At 34.2% G+C, this 19,905-nt stretch overlaps 2 protein-coding genes across 4 annotated transcripts; one reads left to right on the top strand and one right to left on the bottom strand.

The window, feature by feature from the left end:
* The first annotated feature begins 247 nt into the window (after positions 1-247).
* On the top strand, positions 248-5,661 carry LOC126690518 (probable prolyl 4-hydroxylase 10). Of its 3 annotated transcripts, XM_050385707.1 has the most exons (9): positions 272-286; positions 403-673; positions 780-861; positions 2,154-2,251; positions 2,409-2,506; positions 2,899-3,028; positions 3,116-3,303; positions 3,537-3,625; positions 5,329-5,661. In XM_050385707.1, the coding sequence occupies exons 2-8, from the start codon at positions 471-473 to the stop codon at positions 3,608-3,610; spliced, it is 873 nt and encodes a 290-aa protein (XP_050241664.1). In that variant the 5' UTR covers positions 272-286; positions 403-470; the 3' UTR covers positions 3,611-3,625; positions 5,329-5,661. The 3 variants fall into 3 exon arrangements, with proteins under 3 accessions (XP_050241665.1, XP_050241663.1, XP_050241664.1); XM_050385708.1 differs by having other exon boundaries at positions 248-673; positions 4,860-5,381; XM_050385706.1 differs by having other exon boundaries at positions 249-673.
* A 1,285-nt stretch (positions 5,662-6,946) lies between these two features.
* On the bottom strand, positions 6,947-14,464 carry LOC126690519 (aconitate hydratase 1). The gene is made up of 20 exons (XM_050385709.1): positions 14,203-14,464; positions 13,788-13,892; positions 13,087-13,247; positions 12,897-12,989; positions 12,518-12,703; positions 12,197-12,358; positions 11,786-11,930; positions 11,528-11,670; positions 11,400-11,456; positions 11,232-11,311; positions 11,052-11,127; positions 10,039-10,224; positions 9,475-9,542; positions 9,268-9,386; positions 9,057-9,178; positions 8,880-8,978; positions 8,307-8,786; positions 7,751-7,849; positions 7,391-7,633; positions 6,947-7,248 (listed from the first exon to the last, which is right to left on the bottom strand). The coding sequence occupies exons 1-20, from the start codon at positions 14,204-14,206 to the stop codon at positions 7,174-7,176; spliced, it is 2,703 nt and encodes a 900-aa protein (XP_050241666.1). The 5' UTR covers positions 14,207-14,464; the 3' UTR covers positions 6,947-7,173.
* Positions 14,465-19,905: the final 5,441 nt, after the last annotated feature.

A 19,905-nucleotide genomic window follows, 5' to 3' on the forward strand; every position in this document is an offset into this window, starting at 1 on the left:
TTTTAATTGGTAACAAATCAGTTTATAATAATTACTTAATAAAATAGGTAATATTTATGACATTACTCACACAAATATATGAAAAGGTGCTGTCTTGTAATGAAAAACAAAAAAAACAAAAATGGAAATTAATTCATTTCTTATTTATCTTTTTTCTTTGGATAGAAATTTATCTATCATTTGAATAGTGATAAAGGAAGTACTCATAGTTTAAAACTTTAAATGCAAGCAGTACCAATTAGACAGTAACATTAATTAACAGGCCATCTCATTTCTCTCTCCTTTTGTCTCTCTCTCTCTCTCTCTCTTTCAAAGACTTTTTAGTTTTTGCAGTTAAATTTAAAGGCGCGTTGTGTAGTAGTAGAAATTTCAGAACTCAATTTCTTCGTTATCTTCTTTCAGATCTGAGAGACCGATCTCTAGGGTTTCGATTCGCTTCGATTCGGAGCTCCAAAAGCTTAAACCAAAAAATGGCGAAGCCGAGGTACTCGCGGCTACCAGGTCGGAAACCGCCGTCGCCGTCGTCGTCGTCGACAATGATGTTGACCATGCTCATCATGTGCACCTTCGTCATTCTCATTCTCCTTGCCCTAGGGATCCTCTCGATTCCAAGCGCTTCCGATTCGCCTAAGGCCAACGATCTCAGCTCCATTGTACACAACACCGTCCACGAGTAAGCTTATTTTCTGAATTTTGATTTATTTGGTTGAATTGAATTGGAATTGGAATGGAATGGCAATTCGGTAATTATTGCGATTTGTTTGTGTCATTTTTCTTAGTGTTGTAGAGGAAGGGAGACCAGAGCAATGGGTTGAAGTGATCTCTTGGGAGCCTAGAGCTTTTGTTTACCACAATTTCTTGGTTAGCTTTTTATTTTTTATTTTATTTTTGTTGTAATTGAATTGTGTGTGTGAATAAATAAAGATAAGATTAAGCTGTTAATGTTGATTAATTTTGTTTATATTAATGTTGCGTTATTTATCTTGATTATAACAACTAAGATATGCATCTTTCATGTGAATTGAATTTGAATCTCCAAAATGTTCATGTTCATGTAGTGTAATTTCTGTTTGATCGGGGAAATTGATTCAATTATTCTGTGTTATATTGGCGTTATCTGCATTATATATTAAGGAAGAGGAAAAATATTTGCTAGAATTGCGGCAAAAACTGTAACTAAAAAGGTCAAACTTAGCTACAGATCTATATGTGTTGTATGCTATTTGTTGTATTGACCAATAAGAAATAGAGACCGTGTTATCTTCTCTTAAGGACAATTAAATTCAACCATATGACCTATTGGCAATGGCAATACAACCACATGGGTGAATTTAATTGAGGAACCTAATGTGTAGAAACTAAGAAACTGTACTATTTGGATGGCTGTCCCACATTGTTTGATGTGGTGCATTTGGCAGGAGAGAAATAACCGGACCTTTGAGGATTCTGAAAAAAACAGTTTCAGATCTTATACTTTTCTTCTTTAAGACTCTTTTGGATTGGGTTGCAATGTTAGGATATCGTTCTTTTATTTAGTTTATTTTTTTTCAGTTCATGATTTAATGGACTCTTGTAATTTTTGCACTTTATTGTACTTTTTCCTTGATGTATACTTCCTGTATACTTAGGTGACACTATATTTTTCATTACTTATCCAAAAGAAGAAAAAAAGAAACTGTACCTAAGTTTTGTGCCCCAACTGAAAATGGGTTTTTAAGACTTCAATCTTTCAGATTTATATGTGAATTATTGGAAGAACATGCGAAATTCAGTACAGGCAAAGGTGAAAGTCACATCCCAGTACATCCAGTAAGAAGAAAAGCCTATTGCATACATACAAATTTAATGCACAAGAATAGTTTTTTTTTTTTTAAAGGTTGACAACTCATTCTACAAGTACACTTGAATTTTTGAGGTCCTTGGGTGTCAACAATTTAGATAGAAGGGTAGTTCAAGTCATGCAATCTCATGATTTGATTAGTATAAAAAAATGGAAAACAAGTTATTGTTAGAGTCTGTGCTTATTATGTTGGACGGGGTCATAGGATACTTCTGATATGCATTTTTGTTAGATGAGTTTGATTTTGATTGGGCCTTGATATGTGTGATATAAATTTTACCAAATGCTGAATATGGTTAACTAATTTGGGCAGACCCAGGAGGAATGTGAATATCTAATCAGTCTTGCGAAGCCTAGCATGCAAAAGTCAACAGTTGTGGATAGTGCAACTGGAAAGAGTAAAGATAGCAGGTCTGCAATCCTAACCATTCATCTCTCATGCCAACTATGCTTAATCTTGAAGATGGAAGTTTTCCTTGACCTAATCTTCATTCCTTTGCCTTTATTATTATTTTATTTTTTTATTTTAAAATTACCATCATATGTGTAATATTTTGTTTAAATTCAGGGTTCGTACAAGCTCTGGAACATTTCTGGCAAGAGGACGTGATAAGATTATTAGGAACATTGAGAAAAAGATTGCTGATTTCACCTTTTTACCTATGGGTATGTGGTTTGAACCTCCAATGTTTCTTTATGTTTTTGTTGATCAAAATGGAAGTTTCTGTTTCATCTTTGTTTAAATTCGGAATGAATTTTTCTTGTCTCACTCTTACTTACCTTCTTTCATTATGGTTTATTGTCAAATCCTCAAATTTTGATTTTTTTCTCATGTTTCTCTCTTAGGCACACCATTTTCTCTTGATAAGAAGGAATTTGGGAATAGTTAATTTTTTTTTTTAAAGAATATATATTTCTATTTGAAAACGACAAAGATGGAAATGAAGCTTTATTCTCAATATGGTCTATGGAAGAATGAGGGAACAGGAAGGGAAAAAAGTGTGGCTTTTGATTTTTATCTGTTATCTGTCTTGTATAATTAAGCTGATCATAAACAGATCACGGGGAAGGAGTTCAAGTGCTCCACTATGAAGTTGGACAGAAATATGAGCCTCACTATGACTACTTCCTTGATGAGTTCAACACTAAAAATGGGGGTCAGCGTATGGCTACAGTTCTTATGTATCTGTAAGTGACATAAAATTTCTGCCTTGTAAATTTTTGGAGGCCCAAGTATTTTCTTTCAATAGAGTATCTTCTTTCATAATGGTACAGCTCAGACGTTGAAGAAGGGGGTGAGACAGTGTTTCCTTCGGCCAAGGGGAATATTAGCGCGGTGCCTTGGTGGAATGAGCTATCTGATTGCGGAAAAGAAGGACTTTCTGTTAAACCAAAGATGGGTGATGCTTTGCTTTTCTGGAGCATGAAGCCTGATGCTAGTCTAGATCCATCAAGTTTGCACGGTTAGTTATCATTGTTAATCATTCAGATGCTGAAGCACCTAGTTCAGTTTTTCACTTTTCAGTCATTTCCAGGCCAATATGCCTTCATATTCAAAAGTGGCATTTCCCTTGTGTGTGTACTACTGCATTTTATGAGGCACATCTTAATTATCACTTTATTAGTTAATTATTCACAATATGCTGAGTCGTCATTCAATTGTTAATGTTGAGTTCTATTCTTCTGTTTTGTTCAGGTGGTTGCCCTGTGATCAAGGGGAACAAGTGGTCAGCTACAAAATGGGTGCGTGTAAATGAGTACAAGATTTGAGCTACTGTGTTAAAGGTAATTTTGTATTCCCAGAATAGATAATTAAGAAATCTTTAGTATCTCATTTTAAACTAGCAATTTAGTGGTTATTAGAAATAGAAATACATATGAGTTGATATACAAGATGTGTTTAGTTACAGACATCAAGATATTGATTGTTGCATACATGTAGAGATATTGACATAAAGTGAAGCTGATACATTGTTGACAAGCTTATCTATCAGGATATTCTGTTATCTTGTTTACCTACAATTGACACCATTTTCTTCCTAAAATTAAAAGTGAAACATAAAACTTGAGAATGATAAGCTGGTGTTATAAATGGTTAAGTCCTTTGATTAATTATTAATTGTCCCAAAAGCTTAAGCTATTAGGAAATGATGAATTTGATCATTTAATCTTACACTCTCCTTTAACGAGTGGGCCTAAACTGTCTTTATTAAGCAAGGCTCAATACATGAGAATTTTTTAAATGGGAGGTAAGGTGGAGACCGGGCTTGAACCCGAGACCTGCTCTAATGCCAAGATAAATAATTGATTTTCCCAAAAGGTTTAAGTTAGGAAATTGTGAATTTAATCATGTAATCTAACATCCTTGATGATGGCTGGTGTTTTACAAATGTAAATTCCACAAACCATTATTTAAAATGAATATCTTGCAAATGACATGCATAGGTTTTAGCTTTTTGGTTGGACTTGAAATTGAGACCAGAAGAATTTTTCAATATTTGATAGGAAAAGTTGTGTTTGAATAACTAACAAACTCTAGATTTTAACTCCTACTGTTATTAGTAAAGCCACAACTGAAACAACAGGAACAAATATTGATATGGTCTATATGCTCTTCTAAATATTTATATTAAAGCTTGATGATTTTAGATCAGCATGCTAGCTTTCACGGAGATTGATTGTGTGGGCTCTAGTTGTAGTTAGTTTATATTTGCATTTCATTTACTACTAGCCTGGATATGCAGTTGACAATCTAACAATATTTGAACTAGTTTTACTTAACCAAAAAAAGAAAAGAAAAAAAGAACTAGTTTTGTGCACCACAGACTGCAGAAGATAAATATTTGTCAGCTTTGAATATCTGAACACATGCCAAGATCCTTGTGTTTGTAACCTCTTGGTGTTTCAAACAGAAACATCCAGGGTTCAGATCCCCCCCCCCCCCCCCCTCCCCCAATTATTTGAACACAAAATTTTGAGCATGCAATTTGTGTTTGTGAAGCTTGTTCTTCTTTTGTAGTTTTAGTTCCTCTACAAGCCCACTGGTCATACACTGAAGGGCCTGATCAGCAGTTTATCTTCGGCCTTTTTTGAAGCAAATGAAAGGATTTTTAATGTGGGGCACTGGAAAATATTTTGAGCCTTGCATTGCATCTGATATGATTTTAAAAAATTTGTTGTAATTTTGATGCTGGAGACTATTGGATTGATGTCTTGTTTAAATAAAAACAAATAAATAAAGGAAGAAAAACTAAAAAACCTGGTCAATGTAGGTAAGGTCTGGCTGCTTAATGTGAGAAGCTGCAATCTTGATAAATGAATCTATTAGTTGAAAAAACGAATCCCTCTTTTAATTGATTTCTTATCTTTTACATTTTTTTTTGTGATATGTTCTTGAATTAGAAATTGCTTGGTTGGTTTAGATTATAATAATATTTATCCTCAATTGAAAACCTGTCAGGTGTCCTTAATGCTTGTTTCTTGGGCAGGTTTAAATGAGTTCTCATCTCATTGTTGTACTTTTATCTCTCAGTCAGAGCTCCAGCGCTATTGGGCTTAAAAGTCTCGTATGTAACCTTGTATACCAGCTCGATGCCTTCATGCTATAAATTTGCCATAATTTTGATGTAGTTCCACCTTTTGCTAACTTGCATTTTTTCCTTGTGAGCCCTTTAGATTTTTATGACTACCAATATAATAAAAAAATGAAAATGTTTATGGGTGTTTAAATCATCAATAGGTTTAGAACATTTGTTGATAAGAAACGTGCCCTTTGTGAAACAGAATATTACAATCAATGAAAGATAATGTGCTTTCTTTTATATTTCTTTGGTACATTTATTTCTGTTTGTAAATATTTATATAATGTGTTTTTTTTTTATATTTCTTGGATTTTGCTAATGTGTGCCGGCACACAGTAATAAATTATTTTTGAAATTTTTTTTTTTGAGAATTGAAAAAATATTGACAGCTTTTTCAATTCTTGAAAAAATATTTTGTAAAAATAGATGGTCCATACCCATATTTCTTTGGTACATGAATGTCAGTTTGTTAAGCTGACTGCCCATTTACTATTGGAATTAGATTCCTGATAGGACTACCATGACTTTGTTTCAAAAAAAAAGAAAAAGAAAAAAAGGACTACCATGACTTGACCGGTGCCCAGTAATCGTGGTTGCGTGATAACTATTTAAAAACGTGTCTAGTGTGTCTTTAGAGGATTGATTTTATAATGGAGATATGTACCTTGTTTCTAGGTACAACGAGAATGTTTTGAAAGATGCTGCCGCATTCATCAATGTCTTTTCAAGGAATATTTATCTTAGGAGATAGAGAGCATATGAAACACCCCCTCACAACGTATGGGTTCCATAGAAGTATTGGGTTTACAAAATGTGGGGCGATCCGTAGATACTTTATCCTTTGCAAGGCACATTATGTCATAAATGAATTGAGGTTTGGCAATGGGAAATAATCAAATCAGGTTTGGGTGGCGGTAAAATTCTAAACTGCAAGACGCCTCTAATCAATGCAAGCAATCTACTAGGTTGGTTAGCCCGGATTTGATTCACGAAGCTTGATGAAACCCCTCCCTCATTATTTTTGCCATAATGGAAAATCTTACGTTCGATTCTTATATGATTCTAACTATCAAAATTAGATAGGACTTGCATAGCAATACAAGCTTATAAAAGGTCATTTAATTTGCAGACATATGCTTTTCCTTGGGTTGCTGTTATGATCTCAATTAATTCAAGACACTAGTTCGTATGTTTGGGAACAGCTTATATAGTTGAAATTGAAAATATTTTGCTGAAAATACTGTAGATAAAATTAAAAAGTAGTTGATATAATACAATGAAACTCATGAATAATACCAAAAAGTGCAATGAGACTCATAAATGTTAGCAAAAATAAGCTGAATAAAAAAAAATTGGCTTTAAGCCTATGCCAAACACACACTTAATGCATTGCATTAATAGTTAAGAGCTATATGAGAATTCGTAGAAGTAGTTGGCATCCTCAACCTATCAAATTAAAGTGGTATTACGAGCCATTTTTTACCTGTAATCAAAACTCCCAACATTAAATAAATAAGATGAACACTGAATCAAATACTATTGGGAATTTCGTATTATAAATGATCCATTCATGTCAAACACTAGGATATTTCCACCAGTTCCTTACATTTTATTCATAAAATTGCTTAGGGTATGCTCCAAATTGGAAACAACGTTGTGTGTGTTTCCTCGCCCATATGGATTATTTGGATGGCCAAAAATTAGAGGCAGGCACAAAGCCATCAACATGGCTTGCTGATTTACGTGGCTAATTCAATGCTTTGCATTGATCAAGTTTCGGATGACATATTGTAAAATCCCTCCATGATCGAAATATGCCAGTTCCACCTGCATGGAAGTAACCGAAACTTTATGTTATTCAACCCCCCCTAATAAAAACATAATGTTTGAATGGAAAATTTTAAGAAACCAGTACTTTCATCTGTGAAAAGACATAAAAATGAGAAAAGGCTGGTCTAATCTGTGTTACCTCAGTATCAAATCTTAGTGTACATGTGAATGATTTGCCATTGTCAGTCACCACTGTGACGTCTTGACCTGGTCTAATCTCATTCACACTGCTTGGAAGATCGATGGTATATTGTTCATGGCCAGTCAACCCAAGAGTGTCAGCATCCTCCCCAGCCTTAAAACATAGTGGAATGACACCCATGCCCACCAAATTACTGCGATGAATACGCTCAAAGCTCTTTGCTATCACTGCTTTCACACCCTGGGGACAATTATCATTTAAAGCCATCATATTAAAGCCGAAACAAACTGAAAAAGTTATTTTCAGCCTGTAAACAAACTGGAAATTGAATGAAATGAAATACTATATAAGGTGTACCAGTAGCATTGGCCCCTTGGCAGCCCAATCACGAGAACTTCCACTCCCATACTCAGCACCAGCCAGAATTATCGTATCATGCCCTTCACTCTTGTATTTCTGTAAAGAAAAATAATTGAAAAAACTGATGCACACATTTCTGAATTCTTCTAGGAGTGCTTCATAAAGTTAAAAGATAAAAACTTGGGCAGCAATCAAAAGCATTAAAATAAATCAGTTTCTAAACAGACTTATAAGACTCAACAGGGTGAGAAAGAGTATCCAGCACATGGACAACCGTACAGTGAATGAAAGTCCTTAATAAACATCACTGGTTAAACTAGGATTCAGTGACAAACCCATGTATCACAACTAAATGACTGATAATCCTACATGAAAATATAAGTTAGTTTGGATGGCACCAATGTTGGAGCATACACAGGGCAATAATTAATAATTTTAAACATTTCATTACCATCTGTTCAGACTGTTCCTTTCAATATTTCTGTTCATGAATCAGAGGCTAAATATCATTTATTAACAACCATATGTAAAAGGCGAGCTTAGAGGAAATTACCATAGCAGCATCAAACACAGAGAGTTTCTCGCCAGTTGGAATATGAATGGTTTTTGGTCCAACTTCTCCTTTCAATAGTTTGTTGACAATGCGAATATTGGCAAAGGTGCCCCTTGCCATCACCTCATCATTACCACGGCGACTTCCATAAGAGTTGAAATCTCTCCTATCAACCCCGCGTTCCAGAAGGTATCTGGCTGCTGGACTGTCTCTGTGGATGCTACCAGCTGGTGAGATGTGGTCAGTCGTAATGCTATCGCCAAAGTTGAGCAAGCAGTAAGCATTCTTTACTCCATGAGGGCCTGGAGGAGACATACTCATATCTGCAAAGTATGGTGGCTCATGTATGTAAGTTGATTTTGGGTCCCAGGCATAGAGAGTGCCAGAAGGTACTGATAATTGATTCCACATGGGATTTCCCTTTGTGATTGCCTCATATGTAGCTCTAAACATATCAGGCAGCACACTTGATTGTACAGCCTGATGAAAGGATTTGAAAGAAGAAAAATGAGAATGCTAATGATCTTTAAATCTGGATGTAAAAGTAATACTTAAGCAGGTTGAACAACTCACATTAGCTACTTCTTCATTGGATGGCCAAATGTCCCTGAAAAATATCTTCTTTCCATCTTTCCCCAACCCGATTGGTTCTGTTTCAAAATCAATATCTACCTGCACCATTGTCCCCAAATGAGAGATACTCTCAAGTGCAGGTGTTTGCAAAGATACGCAAAGATACAAGCAACATACCGTCCCAGCAAGAGCATATGCAACCACAAGTGGAGGAGAACCAAGATAATTAGCCCTTGTTAAAGGATGCACACGACCCTCAAAATTCCTATTTCCAGACAATACAGCTGCCGCTACAATATCTGGAATTATGCACAAGATCAACAACTTCACCTTGAAAAACTCTTATGGATGGCATCCAAACAAACACTAAGCACAACAAAATATCTACCATTTTCAGTAATCGCTGATGCCACAGCTTCATCAAGATCTCCCGAATTTCCAATGCAAGTTGTGCAACCATACCCGACTATATGAAACCCTAGCTGATTTAAATACTTCTGCAAGTCACTGCAGACACAATATGACTCAGGAATTATGCATATGGATGTGCGTGAGCGAATTCTGAAAATGGCATTTTAAATCACCTAAACAGTACCTCTTTAGCAAGTATTTGGTTACAACACCAGAACCTGGAGCAAGACTTGTCTTAATCCATGGCTTCACCTGATAAAAGATATATCATCATATGTAAGTGCAAAACAATTGATATAGAATGCACACTCAAATACTCATTGCTTTGCCTTCAACAATTTCTTTTGATTTGCTTGTAATTGTTTCTAGTACCTTTTGTTCATTATCGTGAACATGAAGTACTTTTATTACTTATAAAACTTCTATAAATTATCAAAAAAGGAAAAAAAAAAAAATCTTAAATGCAAAACTTCACGTGATTGAACAACAAAGCAGACAAAACAAATATCCAACCAACATCATCAGTCACATGGTATTCCAAATAGACATATGGAGTCTTTTAGCATATCTCATGCTATCCCACTCTGAGTGCTTGCTAATGCAGTTCATCTAACACAAAATTTATTAACTGAGTATCTCTTCAGACAGATCTTCTTATTGAATCTTGCATACTTTCTTTTCTTATTACCCATAAGGACAACTAGTGTAGGGGAACATGCAGAGGCACACAAAGGTAGAGACATCTAACCTCCAATCCAAGTTCACAGGCTTTCTTCGCAACCAGTGCAGCTCCAAGCATTACACTAGGATTGGAAGTATTTGTGCAACTAGTGATAGCAGCAATAACAACATCCCCATGCCTAAGCTGTGCTGGGGTCCCATGAAATGTGAACTCTGCAACTTTCTTTTGAGATTCCTTCGGTACAGCAAAGCCCTGTTATATATCATGCAAGAAAAGTAAGCTCAAAGAGAAGAGGGAGGCAGTGGTAACTGTTATATTAATTAACAGCAGTCATTAAGTAACAGTCCCATGGTAACACATTATGTGCATGTATAAATACCCAATTCACCAGACAGAAAATAATAAAGGAAACATGCAGATGCTAGCACAAAACCAAAAGTACAAGAAGGAAAGAAATCATTGACAACAAAGTAATGGATTGTCCCCAGAAATTGAAAAACAGATATGAATCACATTATTAGGGGAAGGTGAATGGATCAAGCTCTGATGCTTCTCCCTTATAGCTTCACAATTTTCCACTTCTTCTGCAGCAAGTATAAAAAAACAAAAAAAACATTGCTAACCATTTTTAGGTAAAACTGAGAATTCCATGTGGACTGGGCCTAATATGGAAGTGACAACCTGGAACCACCCCATTAGTAGATTGTTATTATTATAAATATACTGATTATATTCATCTTCGTGTTACTATTGGACTGAGACATTTATGATCTTTCTCAAGTATTTGTTTTATATACTTCCTATCCTTAACATAATCTTAGAAAAGAGGATACATATACTTATGTTCTTTTCAATTTTGAAGCTATGGACATAATATAATATTTCTTAACACTCAATGTAAAATGATATTTTTCTCCAATATTTATAGGTTTTTTTTTTTTTTTTCCTCATGCAATGTTTAGCAGTGCCAGAACAAAATTCTGGAATACACTTGAGTAGTCCCACACAACTACGCACTTGGCAGCTTAATGACCCTGACAATTAACCACGATTTTCTTAAAGTTTGAAATAGGTCCTACCTTGAAACCAACTCTACTATCTAAGCATCCTTGCCAGTCCGCTTTCATTTCTTTTAGAGGAACTCGATCATGCGGCCTGCAAAGAATCTGATTTTGAGTGGCAAATCATGGAAGATTGAAAATGGTACAGTTCATATGAAGTGTGCGACTGAAAGTTTAAAATTATATTGTATAATGTACCTCTTTGGACCAGATATACAAGGTTCAACATCTTCAAGATTAAGCACTAGATAAGAGGAGTAAACTCTCTCAACTTGGGGCTGAGTTCAGGCAGCAGATTTATAGTCAGAACCCATGTTATTGTATACACTGCAGGAATGTTGTATCTAACATAAGTTGTATGCATACCTCGCTATAGTCCACAAACATCTTATTAGCCCGTAAATAGGATTCAATCGTAGCAATCTGCATGAGAATTTACAAGTTAATTTATGTCAAAAAGGAAATAACAATAAAATGATTCAATAATGTCTTACAGTGTCATCACTTCTGCCAGTCAATTTCAGATATTGCAGAGTAACATGATCCACAGGAAAGAAGCCCATGGTTGCACCATACTCGGGAGACATATTGGCAATAGTGGCACGGTCTGCTAGTGACAATTCACTCATGCCTTGCCCTGCACAAGAGAGTAAAGGCCAACATCTACTGTTAGATAGATTGGCAAAACAGACAATAATGACCACCAAAATTGCTAAAATAGAACTTGAACATAATTAATTTAATGGGTTTACCATAGAACTCCACAAACTTGCCAACAACTCCATGCTTCCTAAGCATTTGAGTTACTGTCAAAACCAAGTCGGTAGCTGTCACACCTTCTCTCAGTTTTCCTAATAATTTAAACCCCACCACACCAGGCAGGACCATGCTCATGGGCTGCATAAAAAAGAATACTATAAAAATAAATATTTGCTCTGAAGAAAGAAGTGCAATTAGACAAAACTCGAGGAGCATTTGCAAATATATGTGTTTGTGTTCATGAATTATTTCAATATAGGCAACGAAAGAGTTGATATCTACAAGAATATTGCAGAAAGTAACAAATTTGTGTTATTTAAACATTCAAACAAAGAAACATTCCATTTTCCAGCTCCAATAACAAGATACAGTCATACAGAATAACTTATCAAACTCTTTTTTACCTGGCCAAGCATAGTAGCTTCTGCTTCTATCCCGCCAACTCCCCATCCAGCAACACCCAATCCATCTATCATAGTTGTGTGTGAATCTGTTCCAACAACACTATCAGGGTAAAGCATGCCGTCTGTGTTGAAGACGACTCTGCCTAGGTATTCAAGATTGACCTGTAATCAACATCACAAACCTCAAATTCACTGCAAGATTATGGGAATTGCAGAAAGCTATCAGAAATTGATCTTCACAAACCTAGCAGACCACAGATCATGACAAGATGCATCTATAGCAAAGCAGTATCAAGTGCACTCCTCAAATGATGCAATTACCTGGTGAACTATCCCTGATCCAGGAGGAACAACGAGCATATTATGAAATGCATTTGAACCCCATTTGAGAAAACCAAATCTCTCATTGTTTCGCTGGAATTCAAATTCCATATTTTTTTGCACCGCATTTTCTGATTTCGCCACATCAACCTGAACCGAGTGATCAATGACAAGATCTACAGGAACCTGCATTTACAAAATGTTTATATTACCATCTCTAAAACATGTTCACCACTACACCAAATCAATCTATATAGCCTTGTATTGATTGGCACTTTCCCATAAACACGAAACCAAAGGAAAAAAATAAATAAAACGGAAACTTTAAACAAATAGAGAGCTAGATATGCCAATCTGAGTCAATCCATGGGTAACTCACCAAAGGGTTAATTTTATTAGAATCACCACCAAGCCTGTTCATAGCATCTCGCATGCAAGCAAGATCAACAACAGCAGGTACCCCAGTGAAATCCTGAGCACAAGATATACATCACAATGATGTCAACCTTTCATAGACAACATTCCCCAAAATCTCATAGAACAAGATCAAATCACTACTCATAGCTCACCTGCAAAAGCACTCTAGCAGGCTTGAATGGGATTTCAACCAGTTTGGGAGCAGAGTTCTCCCAATCAATAATCTTCTCAACATCCTTACTCTTAACCTGAAACTCATCGCAATTACGAATTGCCGATTCGAGAAGTATCTTAATAGAGTAAGGAAGTTTATCTGCAACACAAACATCAATCGAATCATCAAAAGTCTAAAAATCCACACCAAACAGGCAACACCATTCCACGGAAAAAATAAATCAATTAATAGTTCTAATTAAAAATCACTTAACGCCAATTACAATAAATATCAGTTTAACTAGGCATTAATCTCAATTTTTTTGGGGTCGGCTAATGCCGTTTACAATAAATATTAGTATAATTACAAAATAGTTCTTAACATTTCCATCTAAAGTCATATTGATCACAACATTTTGAGCAGGATTATTATATCATTACTAAAATAATAAAATCCAATACATTCATATTATAATATGTATTATCATTTGTAATTGATCTACCATACCTAACGTATTAATTAATTAACCTAACGTAAAGAAATTTAAATTAAATCATTACTGAGAGCTACGAAAACAAAAACAAAAGGCTACTACTACCAGTCCAAAGGATCAATTAGCCTGAGAGTACCATAAACTATAAGATCTTACATTGATTTTCCTAGCAATTCTCTCAGTAACCAAATGGAAATACTACTAACCGATCCTCGGATCATTGAGAGCTGTCAAGCTGTAGTACTTGCCGAATTCACCACCGCCTGGCTTCTCCAGCGTCTTCAATATGCTCTTGAATGGATTCTCACTAGCTGCGATCATCACCATCATCATCATCAACAACATCAACAACCAAACAAATCAAACTCGCAAATCAAAACCACATCAGAATCAAAAACAAAAACAAACAAAAAATCCGAAAGAAACTTCTGCGATTCAAAATGAAATTTAATCCGAACCTTTTCCATTACATATAAATCAAAAACAAAAACAAAAATCCGAAAGAAACTTTTGCGATTCAAAATGAAAATCAAATACAAATTGAAAACCATTAGATTTAAACCTAACAATAAGAATAAGAATAAAAGAAAAAGATCGAAGTGAAGGAAACGAAAAGATTACCCATGGTGACGATTGGAGCTTCGAGTTTCACTCAGAGAGAGAGATCTAGAGAGAGAGAGAGACAGAGAGAGAGAGAGTAGAGCTTGACGTTGAGACGGTTTTGTTTGTCTTAATATATATATATATAGTGATTTGTGAGTGAGTTTAGAAATCTGAACTCTGAAATGTTGTTGTTATTTGCTCAGAGAGTGTGTGATAAGGGTGCGGCTATGCTGAAGGGAAAAAATATTAGGGTGAGGTATCTTTTTTGGGTTCATGAGATTTGGCCTTTTTCCTTTTGGACCTTTCGCATATTCCTTCCCCCACTTCACGTTTTGACACCCTACCAACCCCCGACTACACTCGTCTCGTACACTTTTTTTTAGCTGCATATTCTTTTAGCGCCATGTGACCCTTTTCAATCTCTAAATCATACTATATACACTGTATGTTTGTATTTTTTATTATATTTTTATAATTCTAATGTATAAAATATATGTTGAATGTTTATTTTTTATTTTTTATTTTTTATATACTGTACTTATATAAAAACATTTTGACAATTAAGCTTGGGGTTAAAGTCTCTGATGGTGAGTTTCAGTTGATAAAATTTTTTGTGGTTGAATAAGAGATTTGAGGTTCAATTCCTATCTCCACCATAAACTAAATGGTATCTTGGTTTGATGATAAAGATGCCAAATTAAAACTATCTCAAAAAAAAAAAAAAGGGATTGGTTCGATTTGTGTTGAGCTGGATGTAGAGCTCAGGGTTCATGCTATTTTTAAGTTGACAATCACATCTTCAAGGAAACCAACTAATGTGTTAATTTATTGGCCAAATTTGGTGCCTCTTTACGTACTGAATCTACCCATCATGCTACCATTTGTGGTATAGAGAATTTATTGGCTTCGGATAAGGTTGAGTTATTTTGTAACAAAATAGTTAGTATGTAATGAAGTCGTTATATATATATATATATATATATATAAATGAATAAGAGCCTATTTTCAAAGTTGCCAAAAATAATCAATATTTTTAATTTATTTATATATTTTCATAATTTTATTATGAGATTGAATTTTCTTGATAGTTTTTTATAATTAAATGAGTGGATATTGTTGTCATATATAATATATATTTACGTATTCATATTAGATTTCATATAAATTAAAGTAAAATTATTTTAAATTATAATAATATGTGTGGGGGCCATTCGATCAAAAGGCCCATTAAGGTCAAGATTGTTGGGCTTGTGGCCCATCCGAGGATGCATGTCCGTTCGAGGAGGCCAAGTCAGGTCATGAGGTAATTACTGCAAGGGGTGGTAGTTAATATCACGAGAGTGAGGTGTTGTATTCGTCCGAGGACGCCATACTCATCGGCACTATGCGTCCGAGGATGGACACGGCGCGGTCTTGTTGCAGCCGGGCCTCAAAATTATGTCACCAATACAGATAGGATCACAGACCAAGGGTAAAAGGAAAAAGATAAACAAATATCTATAACCACAGCTGCCTCCACATTAATGACTTCTCAACCAACTCTCTGGCCGCATTAATGTGGAGGTGATACCTGAACAGTTAGGAGGCAGCTGTAAGTGCTAGATGGGACAGAAAAAAATCCTCTGAACCCAACCTACACGTGTGCGGTGAGGATGGAAGGCAAAGGGTGGTATATAAACTGAAAGAAGAACATGCAAAAGGGGGATCGGAACAGAAAGAAAAAGAAAGAAAAACATAGACAAAGGAAAAGAGCAAAAAGAGAGAAAACAGAACTGTATCGATTACCAAAGAAAAACAATCGTTGTGCCAACTTTAGACTTTCAATATACGTGAGAGTGAATCTTTTTATTATACAAAAGTTAACCCAGTTCTTTACACCCACGTTCTACAAATCATATTGTTTTGACCTTTTTACGTGCGAACCCAACCCCGTTACGGGTCGTTACAAATCGCGTCCTCACAATATGAAACAATAAACACCATTCGTTATTTTGTCTTTTCCCAGTCAAATACGCGAATGAAAGAATATATTAAATATCATCTTATTCATTCATTTTTATATATTTTAATTAAAAATACAAAAAAATAAGAATATAAAAATCTAATAAATACTCAATTAGTTGATTTATTATAACATCTTATAAAATTATATTAAGGCAACGTAAATATACTAATAAATAAGAATATATCCCATAAAAATTTAGAATATAATAAAAATAATATCTTAACATATATAATAGTTCTTTTAGGCCCAATTTTTTTGTTCAAATATATAATATATGCAAGTGTTAATTTTTTTTTATTTCAATTTTATATGTCATATTTAAAAATAATTTTTTTTTTTTAATTTTGACCTGAATGAAATTTGCATGTATTCTATATCTTATACATTATACTATGAATATTACTAATAATGTTTTAAATTTAATTTCAATATTTATTACCCAAAATGTGAGGACTAGTGAAGAGTTGTGTGTGCGCGCACACACGAGCACATGCGCACATGCGTGCATATGTGCGTGCATGCGTAAAACTAGTGAAGAGTTTATTATTATGATCCTAACAAAAAAATTGGACGTGGATGCTCACGGTCAACCTACCTAATTATTCACTATAAATTGTGAGGATAATTATAATATACACAAAAATTTATAAATAGCTTACAATTAATATCTTCTCAAAAAAAAAAAAAAAAAAAAACTTCATTCAATATAAATTTGCACTATCAAATTATCCATCAATGTCCAAATTATCAATAGATAAATTCCGAATCATGGTGATAATTACAAACGTTTTATAATTTAGAGTGAATATACTAATAGTTTCATGGTTTAGGATTGATATTTGTCCATTAATCTTTTTTTCTTTTTCTTTTTCTTTATTTTTGTTTTTGAGAAGACCATTAATCTATTAATTAGGACAAAAGAGAGGGGGGAGAATCGTGGCTTAGACTCTTCCCATCTTTTTGCCTCTTATTCCAGCCAAAACATAAGATTAGACGTTGATTTAAACGGTATGTTAGATATTGTTGATAAAGAGTTATCATCAGGAGCAGACGCCATAGATTGAAACTCTCTGAAAAAAAAAAAATGGTATGTTAGATATTGCAAATTAATTTCAAATTATAATATTAATAATAGAATTTTGAAGTTTAGAATTTTTTTTTGTTGTTGCTAAATTGAAGTTTAGAATATAGATTACAAATGATCATTAATAATTTATTATGGTGAATAACTATAATTAACTTTGTATTATAAATTATATAAGGTTTTATATAGATTATAAAACCTTGCATTAGGATTTGTCGAGAAGGAAAAAACGATGAAGAACTTAGGATAGTCGATACTATTGCAAGTTAGGTTGCTCATTTTAGTTGGGATGGCCCTCAAGTTATGAAAATAGAAATAGCTCTGAACCCTCCCATCTTTCTTGAATATAATTATTATTAATTAAAAAAAAAAAACTTAGTACATCTGATTTTATTTTTATTTTTACTTTTTTTGTTTTATATTTTAATGGAATGTAAGAACTTATTACTATTAATTTGATAGAGTTTTAACATATGACGTCCGTTTTTTATAATTACCCTTCTTATCATCTGATCAAAATACTAATCAGTTTTTAGAGTATACGGGGATCAAACTCCAGATCTCTTATTCAACTGTCAGAGATTTTACTAGTTGAGTTAATTTAAATCCACTTTTAAATTATTATTATGGCCCATTAGATGTGATACAATCTTTTTTCTTTTTTGATGAGATGTGAGACAATCTTCTTCCATTTAAACACCTGCTCTCTAATTGTTAATATAAGACTATCCTAATATCATTTTTGTCCAATGTATATGGCCCACTGAAAAGAAATGTACATCGGCCCACATATGAGGCCCTACAATAAATGACCACTTTTGATGATTGCTTTCTTTATCATTAAATCAAGACATCAATTGATTTTTTGTGTAGGCAGGAATCGAACCCTAGATTTTTTATTCAATCATAAGAAATTTTACCAATAACTAGAATTCACTCTTTTTTTTGAGAAATAATTAATAGCTCAAACCCTTTCCTTTCCTTTCTAAACCCCCCAAACACTTTGTTCATGAAAATGTGTCAATTCAGTTACAAAGCGGCAATTAGAACTCACTTTTGAACTTATTATTAGGGCCCATTAGATGTGATACAATTTTTTTTTTTGTTTATGAGGTGTGATACCATCTTATTCCATTTAAACACCTGCTCTCTAATTATTAATATAAGACTCTATCTTAAAACTATTTTTGTCCAATGTATATGGCCCGCTGACCCAAAAATGAAAAGAAAAGAACATAGGCCCGCATATGAGGCCCTACAAGATAATTCAGGCCAGTGACTGTGACAGTCCTCATAACTCACACCCTATCTTATAAATAGGATTCAGATAAAATTTAGGCCAAGAGGACCACATTGTCAAATCAACTGTGTTCTATGATTCAATCTTAAAACTATACTTTCCCCCTTTCCTAGTCCCTATTCAATCTAGCAAAATAGTGCTATTTCATTTGCAGCAGCTTTAATGATAGATCAAAGAGTTTGGTGAAAAAATATGATCTGCTTTGAAGAACAATATCTAACTAGATGAGTTTGTGTCGAGTGTCCAGTGAAATTTGACACGTTGAGATATGGATATGTATCTAATTCTATCTTCATACTATACCTCCACCCTTGCTAGTCCCATCACAATTCTACCAAAATGGTGTTATTTACAGCACCTAAAATGGTAAATCAAAGAGTTTGGTGATAATTTTAGGTCCACTTTGAAGAACAATGTCTCAGCAAGTAATAATGTCTTTCTTAGTCAATTGTGACTTAAACAGTAAACTAAATATGAGAAACAATACTTTGTTGCTTTCCTGGTAGATTGCTGTTGTATTGTTTGTATGTAGAGGCATACGTAGATCTTAAGTCACTAAATCAAACCTTAAAAAAAAAAAAAAAAAAAAAAAAAAAAAAAAAAAAAAAAAAAGCAAAAAAAAAAAAAATATATATATATATATATATTTGGAGAAAAATAAATAAATAAATAAATAAATATATATATATATATATATATATATAAGTCACTAAAGTTGTGTTTGGTTCGTGTAAAAGCATTTCTGGAAAATATTCCATTTTTCGGAAATGCTATTTTCCGGAAAGTAAAATGTTTTCATGTGTTTGGTTGCATTTCAAAAAAAATTTCAAAAACATTTTCTAGTATTTGATTGTGTTCTTGAAAATACCATAGAAAACATATTTTCTACTTGTTGCTCACATTTTCTCACATTTTCTCGGTTGCCAAACGAATATATAATCCCATTTCTCAATTGATAAACACCGAAACAAAATCCAACCAAAAAAAATTCATCAAATCCGGTCAAATTCATCAAAACCCAACCATTTCTCAATTGCGATTCAAATTCGAAGTCGAAGTCGAAGGGTGTGAAGTCGAAGGGCTCTGGGTTCGCCAGTGAAGTCGAAGGTTGCGATCTGGGTGCGATTCGAAGTCGAAATTGAATGGCGAAGTCGAAGGGCTCTGGGTTCGTCGACAAAGTCGAACGGCGAAGTGGGCTCTGGGTTGCGATCCTTCGCTGGTTGAGCTCGGCGTGACCAGCGTGAGGTAGATCGGTGTCGGTGGCTAGATCGGAGGGAGTGCTTTCTTTCTTTCTCTCGCTCATTGGTTGGATTGGCGTTTGGCTAAGCTCTC

The sequence above is a fragment of the Quercus robur genome, chromosome 6 (genome assembly GCF_932294415.1).
Source record: "Quercus robur chromosome 6, dhQueRobu3.1, whole genome shotgun sequence".
In the NCBI taxonomy this organism is placed as follows: domain Eukaryota; kingdom Viridiplantae; phylum Streptophyta; class Magnoliopsida; order Fagales; family Fagaceae; genus Quercus; species Quercus robur.

Excerpts from the sequence above, each read along its gene's own strand:
- LOC126690518 (XM_050385708.1), top strand. The coding sequence starts at position 471 with ATGGCGAAGCCGAGGTACTCGCGGCTACCAGGTCGGAAACCGCCGTCG. Across the intron at positions 2,252-2,408 it reads GGAAAGAGTAAAGATAGCAG|GGTTCGTACAAGCTCTGGAA; the intron begins GTCTGCAATCCT and ends GTTTAAATTCAG. Across the intron at positions 3,029-3,115 it reads GCTACAGTTCTTATGTATCT|CTCAGACGTTGAAGAAGGGG; the intron begins GTAAGTGACATA and ends ATAATGGTACAG.
- LOC126690519 (XM_050385709.1), bottom strand. Across the intron at positions 11,128-11,231 it reads TGTATATCTGGTCCAAAGAG|GCCGCATGATCGAGTTCCTC; the intron begins GTACATTATACA and ends GATTCTTTGCAG. Across the intron at positions 9,543-10,038 it reads CCTGTGAACTTGGATTGGAG|GTGAAGCCATGGATTAAGAC; the intron begins GTTAGATGTCTC and ends ATCTTTTATCAG.